The 14,133-nt window shown below is 40.4% G+C and overlaps 1 protein-coding gene across 4 annotated transcripts in view; it reads right to left on the bottom strand.

Annotated features, from left to right (window-relative positions):
- The window catches only part of ubr3 (ubiquitin protein ligase E3 component n-recognin 3), a 333,307-nt gene that overhangs the window by 177,827 nt on the left and 141,347 nt on the right, over positions 1-14,133 (bottom strand). For 2 of the 4 annotated variants that reach the window (XM_080199025.1, XM_080199026.1), the window contains exons 23-24: positions 11,378-11,410; positions 10,201-10,664 (exon numbers count right to left, since the gene is read on the bottom strand). In XM_080199025.1, the coding sequence (XP_080055151.1) occupies positions 10,201-10,664; positions 11,378-11,410 (497 nt within the window). The remainder of the gene's footprint in view (positions 1-10,200; positions 10,665-11,377; positions 11,411-14,133) is intronic. The other 2 variants (XM_080199027.1, XM_080199028.1) reach the window with 1 other exon arrangement.

Genomic DNA, 14,133 nt, shown 5'->3' with positions numbered 1-14,133 from the left:
TAACATTGAACATAGGAACATAAGAACTAGGAGCAGGAGTAGGCCATCTGACCTTTGAGCCTGCTCCGCCTCTCAATAAGATCATGGTCGATCTTTTTATGGATTCAGCTCCACTTAATCGCCCACTCACCGTAACCCTTAATTCCTTTACTGTTCAAATATTTCTATCCTTGCCTTAAAAACATTCAACGAGGTTGCCTCAACTACTTTACTGAGCAGGAAATTCCACAGATTCACAACCCTTTAGATGAAGAAGTTCCTCCTCATCTCTGTCCTAAATCTACTCCCCTTATTTTAAGGCTCTGCCCCCAGCTCTAGCCTCATCCACCAGTGGAAAAAAATCTCACTGCTTCTATCTGATCTATTCTCTTCATAATCTTACATGTTTCTGTAAGATCTCCCCTCATTCTTCAGAATTCCAATAAGTATAGCCCCAGTCTAATCAGTCTCTCCTCATAAGCCAAACCTCACAACTCCAAAATCAACGTACTGAATCTCCTCTGCATCCCCTCCAGTGCCAGTACATCCTTTCTCAAGGAGACCAAAACTGTACACAGTACTGCAGGTGTGGCCTCACCAGTACCTTTTTACAGCTGCACAGTAACCTATTTTTAAACTCCATCCCTCTAGCAATAAAGGACAAAATTCCATTTGCCTTAATGACCTGCTGCACCTGCAAGCCAACTTTTTGCGATTCATGCACACAGGTACCCAAGTCCTTTTGCACAGCAGCATGCTGCAATTTTTCACCATTTCAATAATAGTCCATTTTGCTGTTATTCCTACCAAAATGGATGACCTTACATTTATCAACATTGCACTCCATCTGCCAGACCCTCGCCCACTCACTTAAATGTCTATACCCCTCTGCAGACTTTCAGTATCCTCTACACATTTTGCTCTACCAACATCATGACATTGAAAACACATTGATGTTCCTTCACGATCACTGGGTCAAGATCCTGGAACTCCTTTCCTAACAGGCCTGCCAGTGCACCCAAATCATATGGACTTGAGCAGTTAAAGGCAGCAGCTCACTGTCACCTTCTAATGGGCAATTAAGGATGGACAAATGGTTCACCCATACACCAAAATAGAGATCCCCATACATGCACAAAATAATCAATGTGCTCCTCCAGTAACAACCAGACACTTCTGCCAATTCATATTCATCTACATTTCTTCCCACATGCCCAAGTCATCTTTACTTTCAGCCCCAAAACTTGGAAACAGATGCTTTGACCGTAGTAGTTCAGTCTATAGGGCTAAACTTCATGAGAAGATAGCCAACTGTTCAGAGTCAAATCAGGAAGCAAGATTTTCTAGTGCACCAGGACAAGAAGTTTAAAGAGCTCCAACTGTTGAACTCAGTTTTGTGAGCATTTTTCAAATGAACAAGCAGGAGCCAGATTAAAGGAGCTCTTAACCCATATTTGGCCTGCGGTCAGTGTATTGGATGCTCCAAATTTATAACAAGCTCCCAAATGAAGAAGGCTTATAGTGTGTTAGAGTTTATTAACAGGAGGTTTGAGTTTAAGAGCCATGGGGTTATGCTGCAACTATACCGGATGTTGGTGAGACCACATTTGGAATATTGTGTTCAGTTCTGGTCACCTCATTGTAAGAAGGATGTGGAAGCATTGGAGAGAGTGGAGAGGAGAGTTACCAGGATGCTGCCTGGTTTGGAGGGTAGGTCATATGAGGAACGGTTGAGGAAGGTAGGACTTTTCTCTTTGGAGCGGAGAAGGATGAGAGGCGACTTAACGGAGGTTTATAAGATGATGAGAGGGACTGATAGAGTGGATGTGCAGACACTATTTCCTCGGGTGGATATAGTTGTTACTAGGGGGCATAACTATAAGGTTCATGGTGAGAGATATAGGAGGGATGTCCGAGGTAGATTCTTTACTCAGAGAGTGGTTGGGGTGTGGAATAGACTGCCTGCTGTGATAGTAGAGTTGGACACTTTAGGAACTTTCAAGCGGTTACTGGATGGGGACATGGAGCACTCCAGAATTATAGGGAGGGGATAGCTTGATCTTGGGATCGGACGTAGCTTGGCACAACATTGAGGGCCAAAGGGCCTGTACTATGTTGTAATGTTCTATGTTCTAAATGTAAACACAGCCCATTGATTAAATACATTAACATTTTAGTCAATTGAATCTTTGCTCTGGTGAACAAAAGTACCTTAGTATTGAGCAATTCTACGTTAGTATCCAGTGGTAGCCAGGTAGGTCTCAAATAACTAATGTAATGTATAAGAACTCAAGGGCTGCCATTTCTTTGAATTGTTCTGAAGTACGATCTTAGCCTGAATTCAGTTATCTTTCAGATCTGACGTGCTTTTCATCAAAAGTGAAGCAGCCATGCTGATCTGTTTCTGTTCCATGGCTCTAAAATTTTGAAACCTAGTAGATACTGCAGGTAAGTGTGTAAGCATCAAATTACTGGAAGGAATTGTGAATAACAAATCTGAAATTGATCATCATCAAAGGTGCGTCAACGAGATGGAAGGTGGCCTTTGTTGAGCAATTTAGAATCTCACAATCCTCATTTTGATCAAAGAATGGCAAATATATATATTTTTGAAAATTCAGTTAAAGTTAATTAAAAGCTTTAGAGAATTTCAGTAAAAGAACACAAAATGAGCAAATCCACAAAATCGATAGATGAAACTAACTTATTCCTGTATACATAACTAATATAGGATTTGTTACCAATGATAGAAATCATAGAACCCTACAGTTCAGAAAGAGGCCCTTTGGCCCATCGAGTCTGCACCGACCACAATCCCACCCAGGCCCTACCCCCGTATTATACCCACTAATCCCCTCTAACCTACGTATCCCTGGACACTAAGGGGCAATTTCTTAGCATGGCCAATCAACCTAACCCGCACATCTTTGGACTGTGGGAGGAAACCGGAGCACCTGGAGGAAACCCACACAGACACAAGGAGAATGTGCAAACTCCACACAGACAGTGACCCGAGCTGGGAATCGAACCCAGGACCCTGGAGCTGTGAAGCAGCAGTGCTAACCACTGTGCTACCGTGCCGCCAGACCAGAAAAAGACCAGAAACATTGGTTAGCACGTTGGTTTGGGGTAATGGGTAACTTAAACAAACTGGCCCCTTCACATTGTACAAAAATGTTTAAAAAACACCAGCTAAAATTCATTCATCCTAATCTGACTAACTGAGCTCTATCGAACTAGCTGAACTCTAACTAGAAATTGAACATTGGATTAATTTAGAAAATGTGATTTCAACTGAAGAATAAGATTGATGAATTTTTGATAAAGGTGCTCTTTAATATCTCATTATTCAAGAAGTGCAATTCACATCTTAACACCTGCAAGACCACTGGGAAAAAAATAACCTGAACAAACCGCAGCTCTACTCCATATTACTTTAATGCTTCAGGCCAGAATTAAGGCCGAGGGCTTTGAAGCATGGCACCAAGAAACAAACTAAATGTTTCTGACAGGAATTGAATTTTCAGCTACAGGGCATGCATTTCACTTGGCACTAAGATTATGTGCTGAGAGGCCTAAAGCTTATATGAAAGTGAGGGAAGGGCATTCCATTTTCCTAACAAGCCAAGCATTTCCTCAACTACAGGGATATTTGATCACCTTTTTTTTAAAAACATAAGAATCTAGCCATCTCCCTACCCACATTCTAATAGAGGAAAATTAACCTTGAAAATGCCCCTCAACAGTTCCACATCTGAAACTGCTTTTTCCTTCATCCCTCTTTTTAGCATACTCCAGTCCAATGTCACCACTATTTTCTGTTTCTCCTCTTTCCCTAGCTCTGTGCTCCTTCTTGCATCCTTCTCCTTGTACCCATACTTGTTCCAACTCCCAGTTCCTTCCTCCCAAAACTTTTATCTTGTTATCCTGTCACAATTTATCCTACTTGACCTGAATACTGGAACTGACCTTGGCTCCTTGCATACATTGCTGCAGGAGATCAACTAGTATCTTCAATTATACTCTTGCATATGGCATGCATTTTGTTACAATTTTATATTGGAGCCAATTTCAACTTAATCCACCTGGCTGAAAACCAAAGGGATCAGATCAACAGCCAGCATACTTGATTTTGTTTTCCATTAAAGCCAAGAGAAAGCAAAATTAGACTGAGCAATAAAACGGCTGGCTGATCTGAAATTAGCTTCCCAAAAGACAGGGCAAGTTAGTTTACCTCCTGCACAGATCACAATCTCCGAACCCAAATTGGGGGGAACGGGAGTATTCCCCAAAGATGTGCTGGGGAACCCTTCCTGGAACTTGGGTAGGAGTTTACATGGCAATTGCAGTGAAATGCAAACATTCTTTGGGCAACTGCCCTGCACTGGGAACCATCCAAAAATGTATATAAATCCAAATTTTAGATGGTTCAGACAGGCTTACACCAATAGTTACTTGGAAAAGATCAGAATAATTAATGGATAGCTATTGTATAGATCCAGACTGTCCCTCCACAGGAACAACATCCCGATATTTTAGATACTTGCCTTTCCCCTGGCCTGTCATTGACCTTTAAATTTCAATGGGACTGTTATCTAGTTTAGGGCTGCCAGTATGGTAAAAAGAGGGCGTATCATAGAATCACAGAAACCCTACAGTGCAGAAAGAGGCCATTTGGCCCATCGAGTCTGCACTGACTTTATTCCACCCAGGCCCTACCCCCATATCCCTACATATTTACCCGCTAATCCCTCTAACCTACACATCTCAGGATACTAAGGGGCAATTTTAGCATGGCCAATCAACCTAACCCACATATCTTTGAACTGTGGGAGGAAACCCATGCAGAATCAAGGAGAATGTGCAAACTCCACACTGACAGTGACCCAAGCCAGGAATCGAACCCAGGACCCTGGAGCTGTGAAGCAGCAGTGCTGACCACTGTGGTACTGTACCGCCTTCATTTTGAGCTGGACTTTGACACTGAGCCCTGGTGATGAGGTGTGCTACCTGGATCTCACCTGGCCTGAATCAGAAGATTAGGCGAGACAGCCTCAGAAGCAAATCGACATGTAATTGGGCGCTGAGTGGCAATCCAATGCTGATTGCTACTCCCAAGACCTTGATGTTCCTACCTGTCACAAAATTAGGCATCGCTGTTATGTTTTTTGCACATTAATGATGTTTGGAGCTGCTAAGTAGAGCATTGGCTAGAAGGCATCACTTACTATCACTATTGCTGACTCTATGCATCATTTTACTGGTCAATAATTGCATTGGGGAAAATAGGTATTTGGGTCTCAATCCTCCCAGAAAATTCTAAGTGTGGTCTCCGGCAAGAAACGTAGTGTGATTCTTGCTGGGTTGGTCAGCACAATCTCAATCACACTCCCCACACGTTTAGAACTTTTTTTTGGAGCTTGGGATGATGTGCATCATGAACCAAATGTGCGAGGCCTAAAGATGCCTGCAAGGATGGCTTGTCAGGGTGCCCTGATTTCAGAACAGTGCTACAGATCAACTCCCAAACCCCTCACCCACCACCAAGCCCACCTTACACTCCCCACAATCACTGGCATCAGCCCAATCCCCAACACCTTGCTATGGGGTCACAAAGGCCCAGTGCCACCTTCAGCCCCACTTCCCAAATCCCTACTTCAAGCCCCAGCTCTTGGTAGTACCAACCTGCCACTGTCCGGAGGTAGTACCAGGGCATGTCCAACCATATCCTTGACCAGGGGTTATGATGTCCTCCAAGCTCCCCAAAGTGGTCAACACATCTATACAGAGAATTCAACAGAAGCTTCCTCATTGATGAACCCTTACACTTCGTCTAAGTGGTGCCAATTGTTTGTATTGGTTAAAACTAGCTTCTATGAAGCCATGTTATTTAGACCATGAAGTGCTGCATAAATAATTATGAACCCTCCTTTGAAGCAGCCAGCAGCTGCCACTCAAGGGGACTGTAAAAGTTAACGAGACATGAAATATAATGTGAACAAAGCACTTCAAAGCCTTTAAAAGTAATAAATAAAAGACTAGCTCCTGCAACCTGACAGCTGTTTAAATTGATATGCTGAGAGATAGTTCAAAGCTTTTAAAAGGAACAAGCAAAGACTTGCCATGCAGCCCCCATCCCAGGGGAGACCCCAACCTGAACTCCTCCAGCCTTGCCCAAGCCCCACAATCCCCAGCTCACTTGAAGGACCCCTTTCTGCACCCTGGCAGCAGACGCTTTATCCTTTGGTACCCTGAAAGCAAATGGAGAGGGGTATTCAACTCCTTTCTCCCATTGGAATTCATGATGCCCCGCTTTTAGGGACCTCTAATGACTAGCATCCTGTTGACGGTGTAGGAGTATATTGGGAGGCTGCTATATTTGATTTTAATCTCACTAATGAGATTAAAATGAATGGAAATGATTTTGGATCAGGTTCTCACTCGGTGCAAATCCCACTTCAGGCCTCTTGCCAAATTCACAGGCCTAGTGGGATTTGAGCCTGGGGCTAAAGGGGCTGGAGAATTGTCCCCTTAATGAATGAAAGAGGGTTCCTTGTGAAAGCCAATAATGGTTTTCTGTCTACATTCAACAAACGCATTCCCCAGCTGCAATGGCCTACATCAGCCTGAAATTAAGAAGAATCAAATGAATAAAGCAGCATTGGTCAAACAGTTAGCTTTAATGCATCATTAGATTTCAGGTTGGATTTTAGTAGCACTGATGGTAGACTGGCCAATAATCACCTAAAGATAACTCTTAAAAACGGTTACCATTAAAATTTAATAATTTTAGAAAAACAAAAATGGTTTGCCTTTAGTTTCTTCCATTTCTTACAATGCCCATAAATTTCCTAATCGCTTAAGGTATGTCTTACGTAAACTTGGTCTTGTGGTAAACAGAGTTCCCTAATAAGATGACATCAACAGACCTTGACAGATTCAATTCAATTCAGTTTTTTTTCTGGTAGCTTAAGGGGTAGACACAGTAAGGCTGCAAATATCAGCAGCAATTTGACTTCTGCTATAGTGCAGTATTGGTTTCTATGGCAACAGCCCATCTTGAGAGAAATACTACCTTTGTGTTTGCCTACAGGTCAGATCAGCAAAAAATGGGTCATCACCACCTGTTTATTGCCCATTCCATTTACATTACTGTTAAATTTGACTTGAAATCCAAAATGAATTAAAGCCATCTGCTTTGTTTCATCGGATGAATCATAATTTCAGATTTTTATATGTCTCTACCGCTAGTAAATATGTTTGTTGAAAGGTAAAATTAGGCGGACAGAAAATCTGCAAAGCAAAAATGCGTGAAAGCTACAGAAATTCGTGTCCATTATGCTTGTGTCTTTCTCGCTAACAATTTTGTAAATTGTGTAATTTTTCTACTGCAAATATACACAAAGTAACATTATAACAGCTGTGAGGCTTTTTGAGAAATGCAAGCAGTTTAAATTGAAATTAATTCTCTACTTTGAAATCCAACATAAAATGACAGTTTAAAAAAAACGATTGATTGAATCACTTTCCTATTCCAATTGTTTTAACAGCATATACAGTTACAAGTGAAATGCTAAAGAGCAAAACATCTGAAAAGGACTGTGCTCTGTGCATTTAACAATTTTTGGTGCAGTTTTTTTTTACATTTATGGTTTATTTTTTATTTTCTTCTTCAGTAATCAAAGTTTTTAATGCCTTGAGTACAATATATTGCCTCACACTTCTCAGCGTTGAATTCCATTTGCCACTTTCCTGCCAACTCAACCAAACCACTGATAACATTCTGGAGGCAACAGCAATCCTTTTCACTATCAACTACATGGCCAATTTTTGTGTCACCTCAAATTTTTGCTTTGATTTATTATTGTCACATGTATTGGGATACAGTGAAAAGACGTTTCTTGTGCACAATACAGGCAAAACATACTGTTCATGGAGTACATAGAGGAGAAGGAAAGGAGAGGGTGCAGAATATAGTGTTACAGTCATAGCTAGGGTGTAGAGAAAGATCAGTTTAATATATAGTAGGTTTATAAAAAGGTTTTCAATCATGCCTCCCAGACTTAAGTCCAAATGATTAATTTATAAAACAAGCAGCAAGAGACCCAACACTGAGCCCTGTGGCGTGCCACCGGAAACCACCTCCCATTCGCAAGAACGACCATCAACTATTACCCATTGCATCCTGCCACTGAGCCAATTTTAAAACAAGCTCATCACGTTCCCATGAATACCACAGATATTTGCTTTTCCGACAGTTTGCCATGTGGGACCTTATCAAATGCCTTACCGAAAGCCATGTTGACAATATTCATTGCACCACCCTCATCAATCCTCCTCGTCACTTTCCTGAAAAATTTGATTAAATTAGCAAGACAGAACCTTCTCCCTAAAACCATGCCAACTATCCAATCAGTGCATGACTTTCTAAGTGATAGTATATCCTGTCCCTCAGAATTAATACTCATAATGAGTCCACCATCAAAGTTTAGATTGACTGGACAAAAATTATTTGGTTTACCCCTCACACCCTTTTTTAAGTAATAGTACAACATTCCCAGATCTCCAATCCTCTAATACCTTGCCTACATCTAGTGAAGACTGGAAGATGATCCTCAGAATACCTGCTATTTCCTCCCCAGCTCCCTTTAACAGTCTGGGATATAATCCACCTGATCCTACTGATCTTTCCACCTTCACGGGTGACAGTTGCTCCAAGATGCCCTGTCTTTTCATGCTCACTGTATCTAATATTTTACAATCCTCCTCTTTAACCAGAGCATCTGCCTCATCCTCTCCTTTGCAAAAACTCATTAATAATCAAACCCACATCTTCTGCATCCACACATAAGTTGCCCTGCTCATCCATGACGGGCCCTACCCTTTCTTTAGTTATTCTCTTACTGTTAATGTACTTGCAGAATAGCTTGGGTTTTTCTTGATTTTACCTGCTGATATTTTTCAATTTCTATCTTTGCTTTCCTAACTTCCACTTTACTTCACCCCTGTGCTTTCTATACACCTCTATAATTTCTACAGTATTATTTTTGTGACTGTCAAAAGCTTTCTTCCTCTGCTACATCTTACCCCATAAGCTTCTGGATAAGCAGGGGCTTTAGATTTAGAAGTCACACTCTGGGGCGGCACAGTGGTTAGCACTGGTGCCTCACAGTGCCAGGGACACAGGTTCAATTCCAGGCTTGGGTTACTGTCTGTGCGAAGTCTGCATGCTCTCTATGTGCCTGCATGGGTTTCCTCCCACAGTCCAAAAGACATGCTGGTTAGGTGCACTGGCCATGCTAAATTCTCCCTCAGCGTACCTGAACAGATGCCGGTGTGTGGCGACTGGGGATTTTCACTGTAACTTCATTGCCACGTAAGCCTAGTGACACCAAATTTAATAAATTTAAACTTAATCTTTTTGTGGATCTGCCTATACTGTACGCACAGAATCTTGTGTTAGAATGTCTTCCGCTGATGTCACTGATCTTCCTTCGAGTAGTTGTATCTAGTCCACTTTTCAGATCTCTTTTCAGCTTTGTAAAATTTGTTTTCCTCCAATTTAGAACTTTTACTCCTGTTCTATCTTTGTCCTTTTCCATTATGACACTAAATCTAACTGTATTATGGTAATTATCTCCAAAATGGTCACCCACTGCTACTTCATCCACTTGCTGTGCTTAATTTCCTAAGACTGAAATTGTGTCCCTTCTTGTTGAGCTTGTTACATGCTAGCTAAAAAAGTATCTTGAAAGACGTTCAAGAGTTTTGTGCGCTCCATGTCTTTCACACTGTTCATATCCCAGTTGATATTATGCTACTTGAGGGCTTCAGGTATTGCCCTACTGTTCTTGCACTTTTGAGTGCATTTTTGGACTTACTTTTCTTTGGCCAATTATCTTTCACCCTTGCTGGGAGTTTAAGTGCTATAACTTCACTTTGCAGTACAAGATGCAAATGATTATATGCTGACATAGTATTGCCATTCATCATGGTGCTTCAGTCGTTAAAAATATTTTGAGCGCAAGCAATTTTCCCATTATTAGATCTTTTTTAAACTGTTATACAATTAAAATCATTAAAACAAAGATAGGTTGCAATTACTATTTTCAAATGTGCTGTTCAAAATATGTAATTCACATAAATTAGTTTTAATTTCTTAGCATTTTGGTTTTCAATTTCATTCCATCAAATCTGCACATACTTCCAGAGGAGCTTTACCTTTCTTCTTTATCCAAAGCTTTCTTATCTGCTGAACTACTCTTCTTAGGAGGTACAGGTGGTGCCACTTTCCGACAGATCTCCTCAATGCTACACTTGTTTTGCCGACTTCGTGCTGCAATTTTTATTAAAATTCTTTCTATTGCTGTTATTCCATCACCGTGGACTTGTTGCATCGAGTCCAATCTGGATGTAGACTCTGCATCTTCTAACCAGAATGGATAGTAGGAGTTTTGTTTTCCTGAGAGTTTATGATGGAGCTTGATAAGAAGAGAAAGCATACTTTCTCTGACTTCCAAAATGGTTGTGGTAAGTTGTGGAGTTGAGTTAGGAGCAGTCCACTTTGATGTCTTTGGTCTAACTGCTGCAGCCTGAACAGCATTGCCACTGTTGCGATTTATTATCTCCTGAAACTTGCGTCTACGTTCTGCAACTAAACTGAAGACCTGAGCTGTATTTGAATTCTAGAAGAAAAATGAAATGAAAATCAAATTAATTATTATAATAAATTTAAATCAAGAGATTAAATATCAGGGGATGTTCACAACTGCTAATACACCTGCCATTAAAGTAGAATGTCAACCTGCTGCACACATGTGAAATCATTTTGTTGTTCATGTGCTGTCAACCACGGTGAGGCCCTTTCTTTGCTTCTTTAAAAATGCACTGAAGCACCACTTGAGGACAAACAACCCAATTCAATTTCTAAAAGTTGAATCTACGGAATTTGAAAACCAGATCAATCCTCAATTTCTACATCCAAGCAGCAAGAAAGACTTCCCCATTTTTTTCTGGTGGTATAACCATCAACCACTGTTTTCTTTTTTAAAACTTGCAAAATTGTCAGAATAAGGCAAACAATTTGTGTTCACATAAATCAAAGAATATTAGCACCAAGTATCAATTTGGACAAAATCAGGTTTGGAAGGGAAAAAGCTATGGATGAGATTTCAATTCATTCAAACTCCATGCACTTGGAGAGATAAAAATCAAGCCAAACATCCCTGACAATAAATTGGGGACTTGGGGTTTACTCAAAGTTAAAAGGTAATTTTAAGCAGCACACAGACTAATTTTGTTTTATTCTACAATGTTGATTCATGAAGTGAATTATGCAACACTGCACACAGATACTTTGATAGATTGGTTATTCAAATCAAGACAAAAACTGAAGTACCTCTCTGTTGAGAGTAGTAGCCCTTCTTGACCCCTATTACACAGGAAGAGAAACAGGAAAGTTGTTGTAAAGCAGAGAATGGCTAGTTTTAAAAGTAAAAGATACAATTTTTCAATAAGAATATAATCACCCTTGCATGCCCTGCAATGTTTCATTTTTCTTCCATCCTACCTTAGGGAATATGAATTCTGTACAGGTGAGACAAATATAGTTCCCAAGTTTGTTTTTATGTTTGTCACTGACTACGTGGTAATCCCAGTATGATACTGAAAGGGACCAAAAATTCCCTTACTATCTTCTCTAAGCAATTACAATAATCTGTTTTGAAAACCATTTTTATTCTGAATGTTACAGATCCAAACGACCATGTGAATTAACATGAATGTCAAATCTCTGATTTCGCAGCCTTCCTTAATCAGCATCACCTTCCAATTAAACAACTCCATAAACACAATGCTACCCACTTGATCTTGGCATTTCTCAAGGTGTACTTCTTTAGTTTCCAATTAGGTTCTCCTGCCAATTTCTTTCCTTTAACCTCATCTTTTTATCATCTACCCCCGGAAAAAAACAACTTGTTCAACTCTTTCACTGGCACACTTTCGACTTCTAACTCTCACATTTTGTCTGCCATCCACTCCAAGACTTATTTTTCCATTAATCTATTCCACAATTACTTTGTTCCCTTTTCAATATTTTAATTTCCACTAGATCCCAGACAGCTTCTCACCTATTCATCATGTGGTGCACGAGGGTTCAATTATCCATTGTTAGATTTGGTTGGGCCAGCTCATAGTGTTTTTCTTCACAGTTGCAGTCAAATTCTTCCAGCATCTGGCCATCAACAGTAGCAAGAGTAACCCTAAACTACTCTTCTCCAGCCAAGAACATCTCTCCAGAGTTCCTTCTACCAAAGCTTTCCATTCTCACTACTTCATACTATATGCAAAGAACTCAACAACAAATTTGTTTCCAAAACTGAGGTCATTAATACAGCTGCACCTTCTGTTCCACCCTTCTAGATCTCCCCACCTTCCTCTATATTCTGCAATTTTTGCCCCAAAATTCATTTTCTCCACATGGCTAACCACTGTCTTACCAATCTCATCCAACCCAGTTTGACACCAAATATCTTTTCCTCAATAATTATATGCCTACTGACAAAATCAACCTATCCCTATATTCGCCCATTATCTAAAACTTAATCCTCAGGACTATCATGATCCAAGCATGAGTGGGGATTCATACAAGTGTGCTTTGTTGATGATAATCGTACACATGAAACTCAAAGATGAAAGCTATTATTGCATAGAACGCCCGATGTCCCCTGCATGAATAAAGAACAGCATGTTGTGGAATGTAGTGCTACACTTGTGATGTGAATGTTTGTGGTTGTGTAAGATATCTTTGTTGCAAGAACTACTTCAAATTAAATTTACCTTTCTATTTGAAGTAACATTTGCCTATTAACTCCTGTGTAATTTGTGTTGGTTCTGATTCACAGTAGAGCAAAACATACAAAAAGTGGAAGCTTGATGGTAATATTTGGGGGTCAATCAGTAAATTGGTTATTTTGGATTACAGTTTCCCCATACGGATTGTAACAAAGTGAGTAGCAAACCTAATTTAGGTGTAATTGCATTTCCTCTTCCTCAGGTTCCACCTAATACCTTACTACTTCTTTCTCTTCTGCTATCCACCATTCCCAATTCTTTTGTTTTTCTCTCATAATATCTTCCTGTTCCCATCCCTCTGCTAGGTTAGTTTAAACCCTCCTGAATAGCACTAATAATCATCCTACAAAGACAATCTGTCCAGGTGCAACTTGTCCAACATGTACAGATCCCATCTCCCCCAGAACAGTCCCAATATCCAGGAATTTAAAGCCCCCCTTCCTGCATCATCTGTTCAGTCATGCACTTATCTTCTAATTTCCATACTCACTAGCACATAGGAAAAAATACTAGGAATTAATACCACTGAAGCTTTGCTTGCTGTTTATTTCCTAGCACCCTAAAACCGGTCTGAAGAACCTCATCCCTCTTACTACCTACAATGCCGCTGCTGATATAATTCTGCTATTTAAGAAGGATTGTAGAGATAAACCAGGGAACTACAGATCAGTGAGTCGCACATCAATGGTAGGGAAACCATTACAGAAACTTCCAAAGGAGAGCATCTACTTGGAGGATAGCCAGCATGGCTTCATCAGAGGGAGATCATGCCTAACAAATTTGATTGAATTTTTTTGAGGTGGTGACCAGGTGTGTAGACGAGGGTAGTGCAGTCAATGTAGTTAATATGGATTTCAGCAAAGCCTTTGACAAAATCCCACCTGGGAGACTTATTAAGAAGATAAATTCACATAGGACGCAGGGTAATTTGATAAAGTGAATTCAAAATTGGCTTAGTTGTGGAAGACAGAGGGTGATGACAGAAGCTGCTTTAGTGACTGGAAGCCAGTGTCCAGTGGTGTACCACAGGGACGTGTTGGGCCCCCTATTATTCATCATTTATATAAATGACTTTGATGACTGTGGGGAGTAGGATTAGTAAATTTGCAGATGACACAAAGATTGGACGGGAGGTTGACAGTGAGGTAGGTTACAAGAAGATATAGACGGAATGGTCAAATGGACAGACAATTGGCAGATGGAATTTAACCCTGAAAAGTGAGAAGTGATACACTTTAGAAGGAGTAATTTGAAAAGTACTCAATGAATGGTAGGACACCAGGAAGTTCTTGGAACAAAGGG

Source organism: Carcharhinus amblyrhynchos, chromosome 11, assembly GCF_965287045.1.
Source record: "Carcharhinus amblyrhynchos chromosome 11, sCarAmb.v2.hapA, whole genome shotgun sequence".
Classification (NCBI taxonomy): domain Eukaryota; kingdom Metazoa; phylum Chordata; class Chondrichthyes; order Carcharhiniformes; family Carcharhinidae; genus Carcharhinus; species Carcharhinus amblyrhynchos.
The sequence above is the reverse complement of the archived record's forward strand: the minus strand, read 5'-3'. Positions and strand labels throughout refer to the sequence as shown.